Source organism: Hyperoodon ampullatus (genome assembly GCF_949752795.1).
Source record: "Hyperoodon ampullatus genome assembly, chromosome: 11".
In the NCBI taxonomy this organism is placed as follows: Eukaryota; Metazoa; Chordata; class Mammalia; order Artiodactyla; family Ziphiidae; genus Hyperoodon; species Hyperoodon ampullatus.
In genome coordinates this window covers 41763174-41789203 of record NC_136924.1, presented here as the reverse complement: position 1 = coordinate 41789203, position 26030 = coordinate 41763174, and the positions used below count along the sequence as shown (strand labels likewise).

Here is a 26030-nt window from a genome sequence, read left to right as displayed (position 1 = left end):
CTAACCGCTAGTTTACCAGGGACGACGCCAGTTATGAACTCTGACTCCAAGCATGCCCGCCTTTACCTGTGACGCCCTCTCTACAGGTGCGGCGGTGCCACCCACGGTGCGCTCTTTTCTACTCTTGATACCACGGGAGTCGCCGTTCCAAATGATTTGCCTTCACGACATTCACCAGAGGAAGTGCAAGCACAGCCCTCTGGGGACAGAGTTCCCTGGTTTTGTGCCGGGAACACTGGATGGGAGCCCCCAAAGCAGATCCAATCAGCAGCTTTTCTACTGTGTGCTGTGAAGCCACTGAATTAAGACTGTGAGAAATGATCTATACGGATTAGTGGCTTTCAGGCCAGCTATTTTTTAACAAATGTAAGTTAGAACAGCTCCAGGCAGGGAGTAAGCCTTCCAGTGACCCTGCCACCCTCCTGCTGCACATACCCCTGAGGGGACCGTCCCTTGTACACCTCCTGTCACCCTGTTATCAGATAAGCCCCTCCTCTCCCACGCTTCCCTCTCCATCCTGCACCCCACGTCCCTAGAGCAGCCTCCCCTTAAGGTGTGGTCTCTGGCCCATCTCATCGGAATCACCTGGGTGCCCAGTGAAAGTGCAGATTACCAGGCCTGCCCCGGACCTGAGGGTTGCGGCCTGGGGTCTGCATTTAACCAATTTTTCTTCACACTAAAATTTGAAAATCACTTTTGTAGAAAGAAAGTTTGGATAATATAAATTGTGCATACTGATTAGTAATAAAAATCGCTATGCATGTTTGAAAATCAGGATAATCTTAAACATCAAGACAGGCTTTAATACATTTATTTTACAATTTAACTTAATCTAGACTGTTTAACTTTTCATACAAACTTAATTTTAAAAACAGTCACTTGCTATTTTACATACAAAAGGTTCAAAACAAATTCTTCACCTGGAGCGACTGTGGCTCTGCTCCCAGCGTGTGAGCGGGGCCGTGAGGACGGAGGCCGTCGGCCGGCAGTGACCTCAGGTGGCCAAACACCCCCAACTCCACAGCCCCGCTCCAGGCACGGCAGCTTTACTTAGGGTCCTGTTTTGTGTTTCAAGTTTTCCAATACAATTCCTCGTAAAATTTATTTCTGTGGGTGGAAAACCACTTTAGGACTGACTGTTCTTGTAACTTTGAGTGAAATGCAAAGGATTTCATTCCGCTCAGAACTTGAGAAGTGGTGACTCCACGTTTTCCTTGTTAGCCTCGGGGCTCAGCAGGATCAGAGGGGAAGCCAAGTCTATGAGCTGCAGGAGAGAAGCCACAGAGGTGAACGGAGCATCCACGCCGCCCCTTCCCGGCCCGCAGACCCCAAAGGACTGGTCCCCTGAAGACCAGGCTGCCTGCGGCCAGCTCCCCGCGGCTCAGCACCCAGCTGCTCGGTGAACCTGGCTCGGGCCCAGCGGAAAGGCACCTTGGCCATCGTGTGTAAGCAGCTGGAGGGAGAAGACGCCAAGCTCCTCAGATGTTTCTGCTCGCGCGGCGCACGTGAAGCACCCGGGGGCCCCGGCCCTGGGAGGGCTCCCGGGCGGCTTCCTGCTCGCGACTTGGTGAACTGTGCGCTCACGCCGCTAACGGTGAGGCAAGCCGAGCCACGTCGCCCTCAGGAGTCCCTGTGGCCACTCTCCAGGGTCACTGGGACGTGCATGGTAGAAGAGCAGACCCAACTGAGACCACCCAAGGCCAAAGCCAGCAGGGCCCCTGCCGCATCTCACCTGTGCCACCTCGTGGCAAGGGTTGGCCACAGCCCTCCTGCTGGCGTCTGGGGTGTTTGTCAGGAGGTCGACCAGGGGCCCGCTTCCAGACCCCAAAGCTACGCTCGCCTCCGGCGTCTTGCAGAAGTCGATGAGCGGGAGGTCGCCCAGGGGTGTGGCTGCAGCCTGCAGGGCGATGCTAAGCTGATCCAGTTTGACATCCACGAGAAGAGCCTAGGCAAGAAACAAGACTGAAAGGCGATCCTAGCATCTTTTGTCAACCATCTTGGGAAAACGAGTGAGCTCTGCTTCGGTCCCACGTGACTGACAGTTTGGAAACCCAAGGAAGGAGGGCCGGGCTGGGCCTTGGTAGGGAGAGGGGCTGCGGTGGGCGTGCCGACAGCTCCTCCTCGCCGCGGCCCTCCAGCCCGTCCACTCCCTCCCGCCGGGGGCCAGCGCTGGAGCTCCCGCTCACCCACTCCCTGCCGCCCTGCTTCCCATCTCCCACCCTTTGAAACCTGGCCATCTCCATGGTCAGAAACAGGGGAGACGCAGCTTTTGTCTCCTCCAGAGGTGAGAGGTCCTGACCCCTTCCCTTCGGCGCAGCTGGCACCAGAGGAGCCAGGGTCACAGATGACATCCCGCGGTCACCCGGGGGTGCCCAGGACAACACAAGCCAACGATGTCTGCTTCTCTCACCTCACTGGGTGTTGTAGCTTCAGGTGGCTGTGCTTCGTCCAGCGCTACTTCTGTGGTGATACTTTTTGAAAAAATGAAATCACTCTTTTCTGGAGAAAAGTTAAGTGCCTGCGGCACAGCAGACGCAGGAGGAAAGCTCCCATCCGGGGACCAGTCTGAGGGCCCGGCGGTGGCCCTGCTGTCACCCTCTCTCACTGGCGCAGTTCTGTGGGAGGGAAAGAGGGCATCTCATCAGGACACTTCTGGGTGACACTCAATTGTTTGGCTGTGGCTCGGGGAGACTGTTTTTGGAGAAGCGTCGTCCTGTGGGGAGCGGCCGGCTCTGGTTCCTGCTCCTGCAGGAGGACTGCACGGTCTCCGAGGTCCCTCTTAGCACCAGCTAAGCCAGTCTGGATCCCACGTGCCTATTTGATGCCCTTTTCCGTAAGGTATTAAGGAGGAGGAACAGGCGAGGACCACGTGCGAGCGTCCCGCCTCTGTCCACGCGCTGCGGCCATGTCCACCCTCCCGCCCAGGATGCCACCTCCTTGGAAGGCCTGGGCCCGCAGACAGGTCTGAATGCCCTGGTTACACACTCTGCGGCGGGGCCGTCCCCATCCACCTGTCACCCTGCAGATATGCTGCCCTGGTGTCTGTGTTTCCTGTTAGACGGTGCAGGGAGACCCGGCCGGTCCGCCACTTCCCGCTGCGTCTCCAGGCCCAGGACAGAGTCTGCTGCCTGGCAGACCTCAGACACCCAATGACTCGGAACCGAATTACAGGAGGAAATCAGCAGTTTCCGTAAACTAATACAGTGTCTTTTCTTTTTAATATTTTAAAGGTTTCATAATAATTTGAAAGAATTTTTCCCTCTGCTGACGCCTGCAAACCTACGACGCATGTGAACAGAGCGCCGTGACTGGCCACACAATGGGCCTGTGTCTTACTGTCTGGCGTCCCTTCTCCCCCACGTAACACACAGCCCCACACTTTCTTCTTCTAGTCTTCTGTGTCCTCACAGAACTAAACAGACATGTACATGCCCGACACCCACTGCTGGCAGATCTGCACACTAGCGCCCCCAGCCTTTCCCAATGCTCTGCCATGAGGAGAGAATCGAGGCCTGATGCCGCATTGTGCCCGTTCCGTCTCCTGCACAGACGACGCAGGACCAGGGCCAGCGAGTGGGAGACAGGGCAGAGGCGGGTGGGCAGCGTCTTTTCCCAGGAAGCCTGAGTGTGGCCACCCTGACTGAAACCCTCGAGGGCAAGGCTGGGGGCTCTCCCTGGAACCTGGCCATGAGGACGGCTCCTGAGTGCGCAGCTCTGCCCCAGGGCTCCTCCCTGTGGGAGACTCTGGTCTCTGCCAAGGGTGTAACAAGGTCCAGGCATCCTCCTCGCCTGCTCAGGCCTCCAGCCTGGACCGGGATGTGATGTCAGGAGAGAAACACAACCAAGGAGCAGGTGGCCTGCCTTCCCCGCAGAGATCCACCAATGGGAGGGCGTGCAGTGCGGCCAGGCTCCCCCACGGCTGCCGAGAAATGGTGATGAACCTCAGTCTGGCTGCTTCCTGACCGTGATTTCCCAGCACATGATCGCTTGAGGTTTTATGAATTTGAAACAAACTTAGTGCAGCCTTTAACTCTTACCTCACTGCAGATTTTTTCTGGGGCTCAGAAGAAAGTCGTCGAGCAGACACACGCAGGGGAGAAGCCAGAGCCCTGGGCATAGTTTTAGGGGTCGCCAGGGGCAGGCTGGAGAGTCGACGGCTGGCAGGCGTGGGCAGGGCTGACCTGCGCCCCGTGCTCACAGGGGTCCTCACGCTGCTCGCGAGGCTCTGCGACGCTGAGGACCATCTAGCAGGAGTGCTGTGAGCAACCCTAGGAACACGAAAGTCTTAAGCAGAACAAAAAATCTAACAATTCAGCCATGCGCTAACATAGTAGAAAGTCTGTGGTTTCAATGTAGAAGATTCAAGCCAGCAAAGCCCATTAGAGCCCTGTCCTCTGAGCAGGGGGTGCTGCCACCGACCTCCCGGGAGCCCTGGCATGGGTTTTGGTTCCTCAGTGGGTCCATTTGAGGTTCTGATCCAGTGTGGCGGCACATCATGGGTGGTACCATGAAACGCTCTCCATGGGAGCTCACAGGGATCTCAGTCACCTCTTGCTGGCGTAAGTATTTCCACAAGGAAGTCCAGACCCAGGGCGGGCCCGGCCGGGCACGTGAGCGGACAAGCACTCTCCCTGTGCACCTGCTCCTGGGTCTAAGGCCCCTGAATCAGGTATGAACACAGGTGAGTGACCCGGGGCACCGGATGCCTGTTTCCCACGCATCTCTCCTTCCCACCCTGGCGATACCTGTGGCTTCACCTGCCAGGGCATCCTGCCTCACTGTCAGTTTGTTTTGTTGTTGATAAAGGAGAGAGGCCGAATAACGTCAACTGTTATCTTATTAAATAAAATAAAGTCAAGGACCTCCCACCAACGTGGAGCCCATGGGAGGCCAGATGACACACCTATCATCCATCGAGGACAGTCTGCATGCTCAAGAAGAGTCTAAACGCAAACTTTAACATCTACTGAAAGACATAGTCACTGCAGGAGCGCGGGCAGGAGAGAGGTGCTGTAAGCAAGCTGCTGCGCTCTGCAGACTTCTGGAATCTGCCCCACGTCCTTCACTGCTGAGCACTGGCAGCTCCACCACGAACTCCAGTGAAAATAAAGACAGATATAAACAAATGTAAGCTTCAAAGTAACCCTGGCAGGTAGGAACCGTTTCCCTATTGTACAGGCGAGAAGACCGAGGCACAGAGAGGTGAATCGAGGCCGCCAGTGGCCATCAGGTCTGGGTCTTGCTCTGACCCGATGTGCGTGGCGGGAAGGCGGCTCAGCATGGCTGATACCGTAAGGGAAGCGTCTGGCCCAAGCCCAGGAAGTGCCCCCCAAGTTCACATACAAGGAAATGAAGGCCCAGAGCCGTGCAGAGTGGCAGACGGCCCAGGCTGGGCTGGGGCAGACCCAGGGTTAGGGCCCTGCTCCGGCGCTTGTCCTGCCGTCGCACCCCAGCAATGTCCGAAGCCATGCTCTCATCCTGGCCACATGCTGGTTGCCGGGACCCCAGCCTTGGGAACAGTGCTCCTGTGGGTCAGAGTGACCTCCCTTTGCCCCGCCCCCAGCTGATGGGCCCAGGACTGAGCAGCAGTGGGCCAGGGTCCCTCCACTGTGACAGCACTCAAAGCCGGGCCAGGGCCCGGTCACCAGAGGGCCAGACATGTGGGGGAGCAGCCCACCCACCTCAGCAGGTGGCAGTAAAGGTGGCAGCAGGAAAGCAGTCAGGGGAGGGGCTGCCCTTTGTGTGAATGACTCCCAGGCACGCACACGTGCGCGCACGTGTTTTCTTACTGTTTGCAGCACTGCTGTGCTGTGCTTGGTTCCATCCCCACTGGACAGATGGGCAAACGAGGTCAGAACGGTAACCTGCACTAGATCTAGAGCACACAGTGCACTGGGACTCAAACCGGAGTCTGAGTGGCTGAGCCAGGCCAGTGGTCTTCAAATGGGGTGCACACGAGTCACCTGTGAGACACTGCAGGCCCAGGGCTCCACCCCAGACCCACTGATTGGAACCTCTGCCGGGGGCTGGGCGGTCTGGCTGGAGAACTGCAGGTTCAGGGCTGAGGGCTGGCACTCCCAGCTCCGGAGGCAAGTCTGGGGCCGCCGTCACCACGAGGGACACAAGGGCGGCTCCAAGAGACCAGACTCAAGCCAGGCATGTGGAGCCAGGCTGTGGGTTCAGAAGTTAGCAGGGGCCTCAGTTTGTTCTCGTAAGAAAAGAGTGGCATGGACATATATACACTACCAAACGTAAATAGATAGCTAGTGGGAAGCAGCCGCACAGCACAGGGAGATCAGCTCGGTGCTCTGAGACCACCTAGAGGGGTGGGATAGGGAGGGTCGGAGGGAGGGAGACGCAAGAGGGAGGAGATATGGGGACATATGTATACGTATAGCTGATTCACTGTTATACAGCAGAAACTAATACACCATTGTAAAGCAATTATACTCCAATAAAGAAGTTAAAAAAAAAAGAGAGAGAGGAAGCAGACCGACTCAGTACCTCCCCACCGACGTGCAGGACTGCGGCCTCTGCGCCCGACAGGACTTTGGTGTCGCACCGTCCAGGGGTTCACCTGAGACGAGAAGGGAAGTGATGGTCAGTCAGATGCGGGGCAGGTGACGCATCTGCCTTCACCAAACAGGCGGTCCTCCTCTAAGTGTCCCATGTTCCCAAGTTGCAGTGAAGACGGCACATAAAGTAGATGAAGGCCAGAAAAGCCAGAGGGAAAACCTTCCGGCCCTGGCGTGTGGGAAGGGACATGTCCTCCTTCCCCGGGGACCGACCGGGCAGGGCTGTGGTGCTTAACCAGCAGGTGCAGAAGAGGAAGAGTCCTGGTCCCTCCACTGCCCTCAGCCTGGCTAATCCCCAGACGGGCATGGAGTGGCCCGAGGGACGAGGCGGCACTCAGCACACGACCCCGTCGGGTCTCCCCATGAGCCCCGCCTGCAGAAGCGGCGCCAACACGGGGGGGTCTAGGCGGGCCCCACAGAGCCCACCACCGCCTCGGCTCTCGGGAACCGGGAAGGTACGAGGTCATCTTAAGACGTGACGTTATTTATGTGCCGCCTGGCGGTTGATGAGCATTTCTGCGTGTGTGATCTCATCTGGTCACAAGGCAATGACCAGCGGGCTCAGAGGACTGAGCCCCGGGCCACCATCCACGGGGACCACGTCCCAGACTCACCCGGGGGCCCCCGACGCCGCAGGTGCCAGGCCCCCTGGCAGCACCCTGCTGTGTTTTGGAAGCCACGGGCAGAGGCCGACCCCAGCCCCAAAGGGGAAGGTGGCCTGGGTCTCCGAGGAGGCAGGAGAGGCCCAGGCCCTGCTCCTACGGGTACCTCCCCACCGGCCCCCCATCTCAAACCAAGCTGCACCTGCCCCCTCGCCCCGTCCTCCCTCTCTGCCCCCGATCCACATCTCTGTGCCTCTTCACGGCAAATCTTCTCAAAAGAGCTGCCCATACATGCTTATCCTCACCTCCCACCTCCTGTTCTTTTCAAAAGTTGATCAGATCAAAGCGATCCACACACCAAAAAAAAAATGAAGAGATTCAAAATGGCAGGCTTCAGCCACACCTACCCGATTTCCACCTTGCTTGTTTCCTGAGGTGTTTACCTTCTATCTCTAAATTACATATCCTGCTACTTCCGCGTTTTTCAAAACCTTGAGATGTGATATGATCCTAGCTCCCTCACAGTCTCACGGCCCCGATCCATGCGGCCGCCTGCCCTCCAGAGTTTCCGTTTTGACAACTGAGTCTAACGGAGTACACAGCCCATCTTCTCGCAGCGCCCATCCACCCCCTACCTCGAGTTCGTAAGAACTGCCTCCAGGGACTTCCCCGGTGGCCCAGAGGGTAAGACTCCACGCTCCCAATGTAGGGGACCTGGGTTCGATCCCTGGTTGGGGAACTAGATCCTGCACGCATGGCACAACTAAGAAGTCCACATGGCACACCGAAGATCCCGCATGCCACAACTAAGACCTGGCACAGCCAAAATAAATAAATATTTTTTAGAAAAGGAAAAAAAAACAACAAAAAGAACTGCCTCCATCTTTTGCTGGTTTCTTATTTGGGGGCCTGTGACAAAATGTCCTGCAACCTCTGTCTTTGGGAGCGTTTCCACGTGGCTACCTCTTGGGCTCCGAGCCCACACGTTTCCTGGAGGTCTCTCTCCCAGACCAGGCTGGGCCCCTCACTCTCACCGCCTCCTGTGTTGGGTTCCCCCTTTTCAGGCCCCATAACTTCTTTCCTGTTTCCTCCCTCATCTTAGTGGAGGACTCTTCAGGAGCTTCCGGAGAGTGCACAGGAGGGCGACTATTTTTGTGGAGTTTTAGATTATTAAAGTACCCTTATTATACCCCAGTCAACCAAGGCTTGGTCCAGGGCCCGAGTCCGAAGGGCTTGGAAATTACTCCCTCCCGGAGCTGCAGGTGCTGTTCCCTCCAAGCAGCTTCTGACCCACAGAGACGCCTGCCGGTCACCCCGGGTCTCCGTCCCTCGTGTGGCTCCTGGAAGCAGTCACGGTAATTGACACTCCATCCCAAGAGTGTTTTCAGAAAGTTGTACACTAAAGGCTCTGCTGCAGGCTCTGCTCACACCGTCCCCATGTCTCCTCTGTAATGACAGCTAGTGTCACACAGCAGCCAGAGTGAGCGGCCACCGCACGGGCAGAGCTGCATGTGCTCAACAGCAGGGTCACGCCCGCAGCCTGGCAGTGCAGACTTTGTGGGAACCATTCGGCCCAGGACGAACGAGGAAAGGCGTGCCTGCTGTGGACCTGATATCGCGAAGCAACAGGAACAGCCCCGCGACGCGAGCGCGCAGATGTCAGAAGGGCCGAGGGGCTGAGGGCCCAGCCTGGGCAGCGGAGGGCAGGAGTCCTGTGGCTCCACGTGGCTGGCAGCCGGGGGGCGGGGACCAGTCAGCAGCCAGGCAGCGGCAGCATCTCGGCCAGAGGTGCGTCTGGCTCTGGGCGTTTGGGAAGAGGAAGCAAATGCTGCTGAACGCAGTCCACGGGCCCTGGGCCAGGGCTGCCCCGAAGGCCCCGTCTGTTAGGGCGGCCGTGTCGGCAAACACACCAGGCTCTCCGCGGCAGAAAGCTAAACTTCACCTGCAGCTGAGGCTGCTCCTCTGAGGTCCAAGCTCACACCCGGCCCACAGAGCCCGCGGGCACTGCAGATTCCACAGGTCCACACTGGACAGCCAGTCTCCACCCCGAGCTGCTCTCCTTCCGGCCCTCCATCACCACGGTACTCCTGCCAAAGCCTCGGGGTCACTCCGAGTCCCCAAGGCCACATTCCCTCCTGGTCTCCCAGAGCGTCCCCAGGTCGGAGCTCTTCTCACCTTTGCTGCCCCCACCTCCGCGATCTCTTGTCTGGACCCCAGCCAGGCGTGAGCATGGTCCTCCCTGCTCCCACTCTGGCCACAGGGCCTGTCTCTCCCTCTGCCGAGGGATCTGTCGAAGGTCATGTTCCTCCCTGCTCAGACCCTCACAGGCACCCTCTCTTGCACGGGTATGTCGACGGCCACCTCCACGCAGGGCCCATGCAAGCTGGCCTCTGACTGCCTCTCCGTCTCCGTCTCTTCTTACCCTTCTCCTCGCTCACTAACGGGGCTGAGGTTGCTGGTTTTGATCAGTATCTGCTCCCCTCTTCTTAGAAAGACATTTTAGCTGAGTGTAGGCAAGACCCCATACTTTAGCATCGCCTGCAGGTAAGTGTGGTCATGTGACTAAGTCCAGAGCAATGACTTCCACAGAAGGAAGTGGCATATGCAACTTCCAGTAAGTATCCTTGGAAGGTAGGGCTTTGTTCTTCTTTACCTATTTCATCTTTCCTGCTGGTAGAGGTGTGAGGGCTGGAGCTGGTGCAGCCATACTAGATCATGAGGAAGAGAAGCTAATCATGGCAAAACAAGATGGAAGAGGCCCGGATCCCTAACACAAGGAGAGCCATAGCAGCTCTGGAAAATCTTCGTAGACTATCATGTGAGAGGGAACTAAACATCTATCTTGATTAAAACCAATGCTATTTTGGGCTTGTAGCAGAATCTGATCCTAACTTAACTAGACGTCCCTACCACTCCAGCCTTCGTTCTGCTTTCAGAACTTGTCCAGCATCTTTCTGCCTCAGGATCTTTGCACTTGCCGTTTCCTGCCTGGACCGTTCTCCCTCTGGCTCTTCTAATGGCTGCCTTCTCCTCATGGTTCAGATCTCAGTTCAGTGTCACCTCCTGAGGGAGCCTGCACTGACCATCTAAGCTTAAAGAACCCCTCTATCTAAATTCTACCCCATCCTCTTTTATTCACTTATGATCTGAAAGTATACTTACTTGACGTTGCTTATCTTTTACTCTTAATATGTACGCTCCACGAGTAGGATATCTGTCTTACCATTACATCCCTTATACCTGAAAGAGTGTCCAGCACTGGACAACACTCCAAAGAATGGCTCATTCTTACATAAGCAGTAACTCAAGTGAGGTTGTCAGGTGTTACAGGCCACCTGTACTGGCCAGTGAGGCTGACAACGTCAAAATATTCAAACCCCTGGAAGGCATGTGCTTGAGAGAGGAGGCCAGAGCTGTGCTACCCCTTCATCAGCTCCACGCAACTCCCTGCATTATACACATTTATCACATTAATTCACCTCGACCAAACGCCCCACCCACTACTTGCCAGACACCATGCAGGGTTTTCTGCCTGGTAGCGCTGCCAGGATGCCGGGGCAGGTGGGGAGAGCCCAAGGAGGCTGGAACTGGAGGGGCAGAGTACTAGAGAGGAGGGAGCTACAGAGAGAGAAGGAGCTCTAGAAATCTGAGAGGGACCCCGAGTCCTCACTGCATAGTGAGCAGCAGCGTGCACGTGGGGCAGGACTCCAAAACAGACAGACAAGAACCACCACTAGGAACACGGTCACCACCACACAGGGCCGGGAAACACACCAACTGGCCAGAGTGCACACCTCATGGACACAGCACACTCAGGAGAGGCTCAGAAAGGCCACACGTTAGTTGCAGGGCTAAACTATCCCAAGAGTAAAGGCCAGGACCTGCCCCATCAAAGCTCTACAAGAAGCCCCGAAAGGATCAAGTTCTCCTGAAATTTAACTGCCTGCCAAAGCAAAGTTCAACTTCTTAAAGAAAGACAACAAAGTCCAGACATACAAAAATATAAAATTTATGATGTCTAGCAGGCAATAAAAAATTATTGGGATGAATTGGGAGACTGGGATTGACATATATATACTATTGATACTATGTATGAGATAGACAACTAATGAGAACCTACTGTATAGCACAAGGAACTCTCTACTCAGTGCTCTGAGGTGACCTAAATGAGAAGGAAATCCAAAAAAGAGGGGATATATGTATACGTATAGCTGATTCACTTTGCTGTACAGTATAAACTAATACAATATTGTAAAGCAACCATACTCCAATTAAAACAAATTTTTTAAGGTAAATCTATAAACATTAAAAAATATATATTAAGCATGTGAAGAAGCAGGAAAATGTGACCATAACCAGGAAAAAATTAGTCAATAGAAACAGACCTAAAATGACGGGGAAGATGGAATTAGAAGAAACAGACTTTAAAACAACCATAATAAATATGTTCAAAAATTCAAAGGAAAACATAAACACCATGAGGACAAAAATGGGGAAACTATAATGTCAGAAATGAAAATTTAACTGGACGGGCTTAAGAGCAGATCAGACACATTGCAGAAAAAGCTGTGTACACATGGGGACGAGACGGTAGAAACTATCAGAACTGAACCACAAGACAAGAGGCTGGGGTGGTGCGGGGAAAACAAAGCTTCGGTGACCTAAACGACAACATACAGAGGCCTACAACACAGGTAACTAGAGTCCCAGGAAATGAGGGGAAGCACGAAAAAATACTTGAAGGAATAACAGACACATTTTTTCCAGATTTGATTAAAAATATCAACCCACAGATCAAAGTAGCTCAAGAACCCCCAAGCAGGATAAACACAAAGAAAGCCATATGAAAATACCTAATAATCGACATGCTGAAAATAACAAGAGAAAATCTTAAGAGCAGCCATGTGACAATGATATGTTACAGAGAGAGGAGGAATATAAGGTAAGAAATTCACTGAATTATCCAACACAAAGAAAATTAGAAGACATATATTAAGTGTTTTAAGTAAAATGAAAGCAAAGAAACCACCGTCACCAAAACCAACAATTTTTAAATTTTTAAATATAATTCATTCAATATTTTAAAAGCACATTAAAAAATAAATAAAAATAAAAAGATAAAAACACATTAAAGTTCATCTATTACTTACCAGTAGAACACTCGGGAATTTTAAATTGACCTGTAGGGGCGGGCATAAGCTTCGTCTTGGAATTCAGACAGGAATCGGGCCTTCTTGTACTCCCAGTCTTATTCACCTGAGAAGATTGTGACAAACTGAGATGCGAGTTCAGCCCGCGGCCTCCCTGTCCTGGACTCTGGGGTTGGGTGAGAGCTGCTCTGGTGGGCGCCCTGGGCTGCTCCGCCGTCGACTCAGCAACTCCGGGTCTCTGGCTCTGCCTGCAGGACATGCCTGCAGGGCCCGGCTGCAGACACGGCCGTGGCAGCACAAGTCCCGTTCTGCCCGACTGGCTGGTGTTTGACTGGGAACCGTCCGCAGGAATGCTTGGACGTTCCCTTGGCTTAGCTGGAAGAGGAGACACAAAATCTTGTTATCACTCAGGCTGTTGTTACTTTTAAATTATAAGTTATTTCTCTCTCTCTGACACACACACACACACACACAAGATATGCTAATCTACCTTAAAATATTTTCAAATGAGGAAAATTACTTATTTCTATCATGGTGATTTCCATATTAAAAAAAATATGACATGTGAACAATATTCTGTATGTCCATCACGCAACATCCTCAAACACGGGACAACCCAGACTGCTCATGGCTTAGCTGAATGTAGTTCAGGTGCCAATTCTGGACACAATTACCAAGATGCATATAAGGATACATATGTTCAAGCTCTCCTATCTTCGTTGATTATGTCGACAGCAGAAAACTACCCTAGCTGAACAGGTGAAAATGGATGGTCTAGACACATGCCCCACCTGGCTGGTCAGGGAGGTGGGGAGGGAAACATGAAGAGAAGACAATCCTTCCTGGTCGGTTCCTTTAAATTACAAGGAAGTTAGGTCGTATCAATTATGAGCGTTATTTAAATCAGCATAGCAGATAAACTAGGGTGAAAATACTCAGCTGCCAGTATATGCAACACAGAGCTCAATCTGGTAAAAGGTTCTTAAGAGGAATTTAAGAGAATGACTGAAGCCACAGCTCATGTTACACCGTGTGTAACAGTTTCACAGTGCTCCCCCCGTCACACTATGGAATCTGACCCTGGTGATTCTGCTACGCACAACAGAGAAATATACACTCACCAGAAGCCTCCCCTCAACCTGTCTCAACCTCTCCCAGAGGCAGGATCAGAAATCGTAAACAAAAATGGTGCTGATGCCCTGAACCTCTACAGCAAAACAGACCTCACAGCACCTAATGTAATGGAACTTTTTTTCACTGAACACATGCCACATGCGAGACCCAGGAATGGGACTTTACGTGGCTCTTCTAAGGCCCACAAGGACACCGCGAGGGAGGTGTCATCCCCTCAGTTTGTAAAGATACAGAAACAACTTAAGTTCTCTTAACCACCAACTAACAGGATTCCAAATCAGATCAGTCTCATTCAGGAGTTTAGACTTCTCACATTTTGTATACAAAATGCACACTATGCTGCTTAGCCTATGGTCAGAGTCTACACAGCAAATATAATTTGAAGAGAGTTTAGTCCTAAAGAGCGGGAAGTCGAATGCCTTTCCCCATAGCCTACTAGGGTTTCTCCCCTTTACCGCTAGATGGCAGCCTTGGCTTGGAAAGATTAAAAAGTACCTTGAATTTAAACAGGTCTGGGAGTACAGGTTTAAATAAACACACAGGAGTTACAGGGGTCCTATGCCCCAGACTATCTGGAACAGCCCTACTTAAAAAAAATCTGTGTCTAATCACATGACTGAGGCTGGCCTCAGTGTCCTTCCAGGTCCGCTGGCACCAGGAGAGCATGCCCACTTTGTGACTGCTTATCCTGCCCTGAACTAGGACTGCCCATCAGAGGCATGCCCCTCGGAGGAGGACAGGGACCCCAACAGTCTCCCCTGCCCCAGACCACAGCAAGCCTTCCAGAACCTTCTGCTAGGTGGTTCTGTGACAAGTCTGGCAGGAATGGACAGCACTCAGGGCCGGCCTTACCTCTGCCAGCCGCTGGAGAAGCACACACGCTGGCACTCACTCCTGAGATGGACCCTGAGGAGGACTTTCTTGCAAGACTGCCAGCACATCCAGGTGGTTTTAACATGGTTTTCTTCAGCCCAGACTAAAACAAAGACTTCATTACTACCCATGGCTTATTACTGCAAAAGTGGGGTTTTTAAATGGCTTTAATAGTTTACAAATTGTCTTGAATTTAAGGAAGAAAAAGGTCAAGCAGTACTTCCCACAGAGTGGCAAAGCCCTGCATGAGGAACACCTGGCAGCCTGCTGACGGCTGATCTGGGGCCTGGACCCTGGCCTATGGAGTCAACAGCTGTGGGGCCCAGCACTGGGCAGCCTTAACGAGTACCACCAGTGATGTGGCACTTTTCACAAGCACACACAGCTCAACGCTGGAAAATAAACAGCAAAGATGTGGACGGTAGTCCCCATGCCTGTGAGGGGCTGCAGTTTTCAGAGCACCAACGTTCCATCTCCTCGGTGCACGGACGCAGTGAGGGAGACCCTGTGCTCAGCGAGGCTGACGTTCCTCAGTCCATTAGGCTCCCTGGGGGCAGAGGCCGGCCCCTCACGCAAGCCAGGCCTCTGTGCCCTGCATTTCGCCAAGCTGCCTCTCCTGTTTTCAACCGGGTCCTATTTTCAACCTCCCTATCCTATTTTCAACCTCCCTAACCTTGATTTTAATCAAGACGCATCCCACGTGGGGGACTTCCCTGGCAGTCCAGAGGTTAAGACTCTGCGCTCCCACCGCAGGGGGCCCGGGTTCAATCCCTGGTCGGGGAACTAAGATCCCACATGCCGCATGGCGCGGCCTGGGAAGAAAAAAAAAAAAAAGACACGTCCCCTGTATACAAAGCGGCCCCTTATTCCCTTCGACCACAGGCCAAAGCCCCCCTTGGCACTGGCCAACCCACCTTGTTTGGAACAGGGAGTGACCGCTTGCCTTGGACCACATGGTTTCCACCGGCTGGCAAGCTAGTGACGTCCCGGGCGGCACGGGGCTTGTCAGGGGGCACGCTGCTGTGGGAATCCTTTTCATTTAGGATTTTCATCCTGGAAGGACTAGCTGGTTTCTCTTTCATGGGCTGAAAAATTGTAAATTGAAATGTGAGAACTATCTAGTCTTTCACAATGTACAGACACACGAAGGCTTCAGTTAGAGCAACTGCAGCCACCATCCATCTCCCAACACACGGTCCTCAGTTCATCACCTGGATGGGGCTTCCCTGGTGGCGCAGTGGTTAAGAATCTGCCTGCCAATGCAGGGGACACAGGTTCAAGCCCTGGTCCGGGAAGATCCCACGTGCCGTGGAGCAACTAAGTCCATGCGCCACAACTACTGAGCCTGCTCTCTAGAGCCCGCGAGCCACAACTACTGAGCCCGCGTGCCACAACTACTGAAGCCCACGCGCCTAGAGCCCGTGCTCCGCAACGAGAAGCCACCGCAGTGAGAAGCCCATGCACTGCAACCAAGAGTAGCCCCTGCTCGCTGCAACTAGAGGAGGCCCGCGCGTAGCAACAAAGACCCAACGCAGCCAAAAAATAATAATAATAATACTAATAAATAAAATTCATCACCTGGATGGAAAGAAATATGGCGGTTCACTTCCTCCGCCAAATTACCAGGCAGAATGGTGATGGAGCTGGCTTCCTCACTGAACACAGGGCAAAATAATACCAAGACAGACCACTAATAGGAGGAGCTCCTCTAGAGCTCCTCCTCAGCCAGGATTCATATTTAAGGGTGATAATGAGGGAACTGGTTCCAGTTACATAAAGTTTAAAATGCTGTACGGAACGGAATCATTCATTAAATGGTCATGCCCTCTACCAGAGGGGCTGCTTAATTGCAATAAATCTTCATCTAGGACTGAAAGCCATTTTTCTTTAGCGAGCAGACTCCAACAGAGAATAAATTCCTGACATTCAGGTACAAGGGCATTCGTGGAACAAATCCACGCTTACATAAGTAACCTCTCATACCAAGACTTCATAAGAAGCAAAAGAAGCTCATAAAGCAGTAACTTTCTCTTTCCTTTACATCATTTTTAAAATTGAGATATACTTCACGTAACATAAAATTCACCATTTTAAAGTGTACATTTCAGTGGTTTTTAGTATACTCTGTGCCGTGCAACCAGTTACAATGTAACTTTAGATCATTTTTGTTGCTCCTAAAAGAAACTCACGCCATTAGCGGTCACTTCGCATTCCTCCAACCTCTCAACCCAGACAACCACAGATGTACTGTCTCTAGAACATGACTTGCCTATTACGGTCACTTCCTGTAAATGAGATCATACGACATGGGACCTTCTGCATCTGGCTTCTTTCACTGACCTAGCTCCCCAGGGTCATCTGTATGTAGCATGTGTAAGTCCTCCATTTCTTCATGGCTAAAAATATTCCATGTATGGAGAGACCACATTTCCCTTGTCCATTCTTCAGTTGATGGGCATCTGGGTTGTTACTGATTTTGGGTTATTATGAATAATGCTGCTATGAACATTGCTACACAGGTTTTTGCATGGACATACGTTTTCAATTTTCTTGAGAATATGCCAAACTGTGGAAATTGCTGGGTCATGTGATAATTCTATGTTTAACATTTCCAGGAACTGCCAAACTGTTTCCACAGTGGCTGCACCACTGCAAAGTCCCATGAGCGATGCACATCCTCACCGACACTTGTCTTTTCTTCTAACTACGGCCATCCTAGCAGCTGCCTTGCAAAGACACTTCTAAATGGTACAATCAAGTGGTCCAACTGTGTCTAGAGGAGATCCTCACAGGGGTGACCTGTGTCAGTGAGTCACTCCGGATGTGAATGACTCTCCCCACAGAAACAATGTGGGGAGTGATGGGGGTGCCCAAGTGAGCTCAAACGCTGCCTCACTGACCAAAAACTCAGCTCTCTGGCAATAGAGCACTACTTAGGACCAGGAAAATAAAAGGACCCAGAAGAAGCAAAATTATACCCCAGCTCCCTGTCCTGAGTCCATGTATTACACACAGAACCACATCGCTTTCATTCTAGAAACATCATTTCAGAAATTTACATCCAAATGATTTCCAGGAAGAGGAGTTTGCATGATTAAAGGAGCAGTCTCAGCCCTGGGGAAGCAATGGTCGCACGCCCCGTTGGTGCAGGGCTCTGCATGCCAGACCCACTTTCAGCTTGGTTCAATGCTGGGTTCTGATAGGGGGTCGTGTGGTTCAGGAGATGTGCTCGTGGAGGGAAGCGATTTTCTAGGCCCTCGCTGGGTGTTCTGCATCGACCTAAACCTGCTAACAACCCCACAAAGCATCATTCCTCTCTAACTGGCTCGGAGAGCTGAAGCCTGTCGCCGACGGCAGCGGAGCTGGGAGAGGGCGCAGGGCAGGCTCCGAGCTGCTCCTCCCGAGGCAAACCCAGGAGGCGGCTGTAATCTGACACCCACCCTCTGCTGCCCCAGAACCCTCCCACAAGAGCCGCTAGGACGCCCGCTTCCCAGAGATGGCTGGCCGCACCCCGAAGGCAGCACACAAATCCACTGCCACCTCCCAAGGCAGTGCATCCACTCGTGCCTGGGAGGGAACAATCTAAACTCAGTCATGGTTGAGGAGGGAGACCAATGGCCATTCCCGGAGGGGGGATTTTTGGAAGAAGTTGCTTGTTAACGCACATAAAATCCCTAACGGGTGGAATGTCCAGTGCTGGAACAAAACAGAAGGAAAGGTCTCAAACAGAATTCAGGAGGAGGTGTTTTTAAGTCACCGCAGCAGCAAGGCAGCCCTGCCCACGCGCCCCAAGCCCAGCTCCCCGCGCCGCTGGCACTGCTGCCTCCTGGACCTCCCACGCCTACGCCTCAGAGCCCTCAGAGCAGCTACGTTCCCAGGTTCCTCCCCATAACGGTTTCTGTTCTAGGGCACAAACCAAGCAGAAGCAAGGCAGCGGCTGGCTCCCCAGATAAATGTGCTGCCGGGGGTCGTGGCTACCTTCTCCAGGGCCGAGGGAATGCTTTTTCCTCTAAGAGACGAGGCTCGGGGCAGCAGCAATTTGCTGGTGACCTTTTTCTGAGTGCCAGCCTGGTCCGGAGGGTGAGCAGCACTTGGCTCCACTGGCAAAGAAGAGCACGAGGCGTGCGGTGGCCCCGGCATCGGGGGGCGGCTCGCCTGGGCAGGAGCGGCCGGCAGGGCCGCACCTGAGGGGCGCTGGGTGCCCCAGAGTGGCAGTCCGCTCAAGGGGCTGTCCGACAGGTGGTACGTCTCCCTCTTCAGTGACTTGGGGCTCTTCTTCACTTCATTTTCTCTCTCAAAGAGGTTTATTTTTAGTTTTGATTCCTGTATGAATCCTTCCACTCCCTGGCTCCCAGGGTCTTCAGGCGTGGCAGCTAGGGCCGCCTTGGTTTTGCTGTTGCTTTGTATCTGTAAGGCCAGTAAGTGAGCTTCTTTATAAACTTCCACAAATTTCTCCCCAGTCAGAGGACTCCAAGTGAAGTGACTTTCAGATGCTGGCAAAGGAGGCTCTTCAGGAATTTGATGATTTAATTCTAAGCTGGCAGCAATACATCTTTCTTTATGGCCAACAGGTCCAAGAAAGACTTCATCATCTTCATTGGCACTATTTTGTCAGAAAAGGATTATTAATAACACGGCATTTAAATGAAAGGCTTCAATGAACGTGGTTATACAAAAGCAAGGGGAGAAAACTCATGTGTTTACCTTGAAGAAGACAATGAGAGATCAAAGTCAAACTTTTCATCAGCCAAAAGAAGAATATCTGGGGAGGAAAAAGTCAGTCGTTATTTTAGGGATGGGACTGATAACGAGAAAACATCACCATAGTCTCTGTAGCTGTCAAAGCTATTTTGAAATCTCACTTCCAAAAGTGTGACATCGTTATTTTAATAGCCACTTTTTTTTTTTTTTTTTTTTTTTTTTTGCGGTACGTGGGCCTCTCACTGTTGTGGCCTCTCCCGTTGCGGAGCACAGGCTCCGGACGCGCAGGCTCAGCGGCCATGGCTCACGGGCCCAGCCGCTCCGCGGCATGTGGGATCTTCCCGGACTGGGGCACGAACCCGTGTCCCCTGCATCGGCAGGCGGACTCTCAATCACTGCGCCACCAGGGAAGCTCAATAGCCACATTTTCTTAAGGAGCGTTAGATTATCTTATTTTTTCCATTTCCTTTTAAAAATAGCATCAGCCATTCTGTGTTTGCTAAGCTGCCACCAAAGCCTAAGTCCTTATTTTTCAGCCCTTATTTTTAAAGATATAATCTAAAATGCATTCGCCGAGTCATTGGGATAGCTTTGCAAGACTAGGTAAGTCGTTTTCTGGTACAGAACATTTTCTAAAGACCAGCTGCCTCGGCTCCCCTAGAATTAAATTCCCCATTTACAAAGTGCACCTAGTCCTCTTTCAGAAGCAAATTCAGCCTTACTCAAGCACACGGCTGGGCTCCATGAATACCTGTCGACTGTCGCCTCTCCTTGGAGCTCATCCTGAACGCCCAGATAAAACTGCTCCTCGTGCCCTGTCCACCACGGTGCCTTCCCCAGCCCTGCCTGTCCACGAGGCTCCACTGACAGACCACGGGCTCTGGGGCAGCGGGTCCCTCTGCTGGGACGGCCACTCGCTCCTCCAGCTTCGCACTCCACTCCACTCCTGCCCTCCCCTAGGCTCCTGCAGCCCCGGCCGGCCGGACCTCTGCCTTAGCATCCCTATCCTGTAAACGTCTCTCACCAACCGGACTGTAAGCTCCTCCAGGACAGCAAATGCCTGATACTCCCCCAAACTCCCCAATGTCCAGCTAAGGGCCTAGACTCTCAGCAAATATTTATCAAAATGCAATAAACTGGTATTTCAATACTATAAACTTCATATACCACTTTCACAAATCTTACTTTATTTGATCCTAATAAATAATGCACCATGCTTATCAAAACCATAAAATTTTAAAATATACTGATAGCCTAATGAGGTCCTACTTAGTCAATTCAATTAATCCTAACTACCTAATCAAGGAAAAGGTAGAAAGCACAATTGCACAAAAGAAATAAAGAGAAATAGAGAAAGAGATTAAAAGATTCATAAGCTAGTTTGCTCAACTCTGTGCACATAAACCTAAGAACTTGGCTGACAGAGATAATGTTCTAGGAAATAGAATATTTTTTGTATTTAAATGATTAAAATCGATTTATTTACAAACCTGACTCCAAAAGAAAGAAAAAAATCGTAATAGTTCAATTATAACAAAATAACTGGAGAAATTTATTAAAGAGCCATTCTCCCCAAAAAAGCACAAGTCCTAGATAGTTTCGCAGGATGATTCTATCAAATCTTTCAAGAATACGTCATTCCAAAACCATTTATACTGCTCCAAAGGACAGGAAAAAAGAAAGCTTCCAGCTTGCGTCTATGAAGCAAGCACAACCATGCCAAAAACCTACAAAGTTTGCTCTATAAAGAAAACTAAGGACTTGGCTTGTGTCAACATAAAAATCCTAAATAGGAATATTTGCAAACAGAACCCAGCAACACATTAAGAGTCGACGATGATGGCTCGATCATGACCCAAGGAGGTTCAGCCAGGACCTCAGGACTGCAGGACAGTTTAGTTCCACACAATCCAGCAGCACGATCACATTACTAGACCTAAGCGGGAAGCCAGGGTCACCTCCACATACACTGACAAGGCACATTACAAAACGCAACATGCACTGTTGACTTTAAAAGAACTACAAAGAAAGTAACAGACATATTTTATCGTATAACGAAGTACCCATCTCAACCCAAAAGCCAAAATTAGATTTAATGGGATACCATCAGAAGCATTCCTCCTAAAGCCAGGAGCAAATATATATTATCAGTTAGGATAGATTAACTTATGCTGAAGTAACAAACAATCCCCAAATCTCAAGTGGCTTATAACAGCAAAGCTGTATTTCTCACTCAAACTGTCTGACAGGGCCCCATTCCATGTCCCCCTCACTCCAGAACCCAGGCTGACGGAGCCTCCACCATTGGAAGCACTGCAGGTCTTCATGGCAGAAGAAAGGGGAAATAGCAAATTCTACGTTGGGTCTAAAAGACCTACAAATGACACATAACATTCCCCTTTCACTGGACATCTGAGGCAAATCCAACTTTAAGTGGGCAGGGAAGTACAATTCTACCATGTATCCAAGAGGAAAAAAAAAAAGCAGAAATACTGATGAACAGCATTACTGACTACCATCTACACATAAATTAACCAGCAAGCCCACATCAGGCTTAATGGAAAACTAAAGAAGAACTTTCTTTAAAGCTGGGAACATGGCAAGGCCACCTACTGTCACAATTCTTAACATTATTTTGGATGCATTAACCAACACAATTAGACAAAGGAAAGAATCTGGAGGTTAAAATTACCACAATGCACAGATGCTATGATTACAGACACAAGAAAAATCAAGAAAATCAACTAAAAACTATTATAAATTGTAAACGGATAAAAGCACATGGCTGACAAAATTATTACACAACAATCAACAGCTTTCAGGACATCCCTGGTGGTCCAGTGTTTAAGACACCACACTCCCAATGCAGGCGGCACGGGTTTGATCCCTGGTCGGTGAGCTAAGATCCCACATGCTGCATGGCACAGCCACAAAAAACAAACAAACAAACAAACAACAGCTTTCACATCTAAAAAGAACGGAAGATACAGTGGAAGAAAAGACCTCATTTACTGTAGTACCAAGGAAATGCAAAACACCTATGAACAAACCTAACAAGAAATATGCAACATGGATCTAAAAAAAATGCTTAGTATATCATAAAGGTAACATATCAAATAAAAGGGGAAAGTGGATTATTCAATTAATGGTATTGAGATAAACTTGATAACCTTTTATGGGGGGGAAAATATATGTATCTAAAGTTTGATCCATACCTCATACCATACCAGGACAAATTCCAAATAAGTCAAAGACTTAATTGAAAAAATGAAACCCTAAGGGAACAAGAAACCATGGGGAAATCACTTTATAACCTGGTGTGCAGAGGTCTAACTATGACACCAAACTGGAAGCCATAAAACAAAAAGTTGACAGTCCAGTATATTACTAATTTAACATCTCTGCATGGCAAAAATCACCAAGAGCAAAGTTAAAAGAAACAAGCAGGGAAAAGAACACGTGCAGCTCACATCACAAAGGGCCAACTGGTGAACAGTGCTAGAAACTGTAAGAAAACAACTAAGGCAGAACAGAAGAACAGACAAAGGATATGAACAGAGGAAATTTACAGGAGGTAAAATGAAATGTTCTTAAATATATGACCAGAAGTCCGGCCGCACTCAAAAATAAGAGTAATGAAACTCCTGAGATTCCTGAGATACCACTTTTCATTTATAAGATTGTTAAAAATCAAAAAGTTTGATTTGTAAGTTACTACAGCTCTACAGAGGGTAACCTGGCAGTATCTACTAAGTAAGAAATGCACATACACTTTGACCCAGAAGTCTACCGCTGTCAAGTATCCCATATTATTCATTCATTCATTCATTCATTCATTCATTGATTTTGGCTGCACTGCACGGCTTGTGAGATCTTAGTTCCCCGACCAGGGACTGAACCCGGGCCCTCAGCAGTGAAAGCGCCGAGTCCTAACTACTGGACCGCCAGGAAATTGCCCCCATGTTATTTATTGCAGCAGCATTTGTTACAGCAAGACACCAGACACAAACTAAATGTTCCCGGATAGCAGATAGGAGTACAGCACAGCCCCACAGCGGAATGGAACACTACTTAGGCTAAAGAAAAAAAATAGTAACACTTCATATATTGATATACAAAGATCATCAAGATAAATTAGGTGCAAAAACCAAGATGCAGAACAGAGTTCTATATGTTATAGAAAAGGGGGACTCGAATGACACATACTGCCTTGCCCTTGCACAAGTTAGGTCTGGACCACCCAGGAGACCGATGACATCAGTGGCCTTTGGAGGTGGGAACTAGGCAGCTGAGGGACAAAAAGGAGATTGAGACGTACATTTCACTTCTTACATTTCACTTCTTACGTGTCTGAACCTAGGAAGTCATTTTTCCAGGTCACTGCTACAGACTTCCATCTGTATGCTGTGGAGAACGGAATCCCAGACCTGGAGTCAGGGGAAAAGCCTTCTACACCAGGCTCCGCAACTGGCTCCAAGTGACCTGGGCTGGCTGCCTTGTCCATTCTGCAAACTCGGGCCGTGTGCTCCCCTGGGAGTGCACTGTCCAGTGGGCACACTGAGTGAAAGGCAGTGTGGTGAGGGGCCAACGTGGAGGTGGGGACACGTCTGAGGAAGTGGCCAGTGGCAGAAGGAGGTGGAAACACAGGTAGGATCAGATCCCGGACAGCATCCAAGCCATGACAGGCTTTTACTTTATCCAAAGTGGGACAGGAGCTATTGAAGGGTTTTAAGCAGAAGAGTGATATGCTCTAACTTTTGTGTTTAAAAGGTTACCCTGGGGGCTGTGTACAGTGTATCAGAAAAGAAGCAGGTAGTATCTACTGAACTTACAGTGCACACACTGGCCAAAGTGCAAAATATACAAGTAGGTAGGGACTTCCCTGGTGGCACAGTAGTTAAGATTCCACGCTCGGGCTTCCCTGGTGGCGCAGTGGTTGAGAGTCCGCCTGCCGATGCAGGGGACACGGGTTCGTGGCCTGGTCTGGGAAGATCCCACATACTGCGGAGCAGCTGAGCCCGTGAGCCATGGCCGCTGGGCCTGCGTGTCCGGAGCCTGTGCTCCGCAACGGGAGAGGCCACAACAGTGAGAGGCCCGCGTACTGCAAAAAAAAAAAAAAAAAGACTCCACGCTCCCAGTGCAGGGGGCCCTGGTTTGATCCCTGGTCAGGGAACTAGATCCCACATGCCTCAACTAAGAGTTCACATGCTGCAACTAGGAGCCCACGTGCCACAACCAAGAAGCTGGTGAGCTGCAACTAAGGAGCCCATCTGCTGCAACTAAGACCCGGTGCAACCAAATAAATAAATATTAAAGAATAAAATAAAATACTTATGAATAAATATTAAACAAACAAACAAACAAACAATAAAGTAGGTGGAGGTGAGTTAACATGGCTGAGACCAAGGTGGTGGCATTTGGGTGGAAATGGAAAGCGGTAGATGGATCCACGCTATATGGTGGAAATGACAATAACTGATGATTGAACGAATGTGGCAGCTTCACAACTTTCACAGCTGGGTGAATGGAGAGGCAATTTACTTCCATTAGAAAGACAAAGGGCCTGCTAAGAATGGGGTGGGAGCTGGGTACCTGCTGAGTTAAGAGGTGGGAGACATTTACATGAAGATGCCAATTACAAGGGCAGGTGAACACACAAGTCCAGAGCTCAGAGGAGAGGCTGAGCTCAAGACAAAATGTGGGCGCCACCAGAAAGGAGAATGGATTTAAAGCCATGGGACTGTCTGAGAACCTGTGGGGGGAAGTACAAAGAGACCCCAGACCAGGTCCCGGAGAGAGAGGAAGAGAAGTCTGCAAAGAGATGGAAGTACACCAGCCAGGGAGGCAGCAGGAAAACCAAGACGCCTCAGAAGCCAAGCAAGGAAAGTTTCCGGAAGGAGAAAAGGTCAAAGGTTACTGAGAGGACAGAAAAATGAGAGCAGATTTGGCAACACGAATGTCCTCAGTGACGGATAAAGGCAGCTTGAGTGAAGTGCCGGGGCGGAGGGGGTTGGCACGGGTTGAAGGATGTGAAAAAATAGTGAAATGAATACAGAAGGTTCTTGAAGTCTGGCTCTGAATGAGGCACACAGCAGTGGAGAGGGAGTGGAGGATATGGGACAAGTCAGATAACGGGACCTATTTGCACGTCAATGATGAACGTGAGTTAATGGACAGGCCAAAAAGTAAGGATGCGAAGGGAGGGTGACAGAGGGGTGAAGGCCTCAGGATGCAGCAACGGGGATTCAGCGGGCACGTGGAAGGGCCTCGGAAGGGGGGATAAAAGAGGAAGGGGGAGAAGACTGCAGCCGCAAACACTGTTCTAGATCCGATGAAGCAGCACCGATGACTGGCATCCTCTAGGATGGTTTCTGCAGGATGGAGTAATTAAGGATACAGGGAGACCCAGTCTACTCGCATGGGTGTTGTGAAGAACAAAGGATAAAGGATGCCAACACGCTTTAGCAGAAAAAGAGGGCATGGCCCTTAACTCATTCTGTGAGTCTGCTGTCACCTCCACACTCAAACCTGACAGGAACAGAACAAGACAGCAAAGTTACAGACCAGGCTCACTCACTAACGTGGTGGCCAAGATCCAAAACAAGTCTCAGCCAACAGAAACCAGCAACAAGCAAAAAAAAAAAAAAAAAAAAAAAAGGCAATATCAAATCCAATTCCACAAATATCCGAGTGCACTGAGGACACTGCAGTAAATAAAGTCGACAAGAATCTCTGCTGTGACAGAAGTTAAAACTGGGGGGTAAAGGGAATGTAGAAAAGCGGAAAATAAAGAAGTTAGAGGGATGCAAACTCCTTGAAGACAGGGACCAGGAGTTTAACGGGTGCAGAGCACGGGATGAGCAGTGAATAAATAAACGAGTTCTCGCAGGAGCATTAAATCGACCTGCATCTTCCATGAGCTCCCCGAACCGACAGCGCTGTAGTGACAGGGACGTACCATCCTTCCTGGGAACCTCCATCTCCGCTTCTCGGGC

At 50.6% G+C, this 26030-nt stretch overlaps 1 protein-coding gene across 1 annotated transcript; it reads right to left on the bottom strand.

The window, feature by feature from the left end:
- Window positions 1-832: 832 nt before the first annotated feature.
- Window positions 833-26030, bottom strand: GTSE1 (G2 and S-phase expressed 1). The gene is made up of 11 exons (XM_079715041.1): window positions 25994-26030; window positions 19039-19096; window positions 18313-18937; window positions 15249-15419; window positions 14314-14437; window positions 12328-12702; window positions 6505-6577; window positions 4038-4268; window positions 2411-2615; window positions 1733-1945; window positions 833-1264 (listed from the first exon to the last, which is right to left on the bottom strand). Exons 1-11 carry the CDS (start codon window positions 26013-26015, stop codon window positions 1181-1183), a joined length of 2181 nt encoding a protein of 726 aa, XP_079571167.1. The 5' UTR covers window positions 26016-26030; the 3' UTR covers window positions 833-1180.

Coding starts and splice junctions, on each gene's coding strand:
- GTSE1 (XM_079715041.1), bottom strand. CDS start 26,015: ATGGAGGTTCCCAGGAAGGATG. Junction 4,269..6,504: donor TCCTGCACGTCGGTGGGGAG/GTACTGAGTCGG, acceptor TCGTGTTCCTAG/GGTTGCTCACAGCACTCCTG. Junction 1,946..2,410: donor AAGCTACAACACCCAGTGAG/GTGAGAGAAGCA, acceptor TTTCTTGCCTAG/GCTCTTCTCGTGGATGTCAA.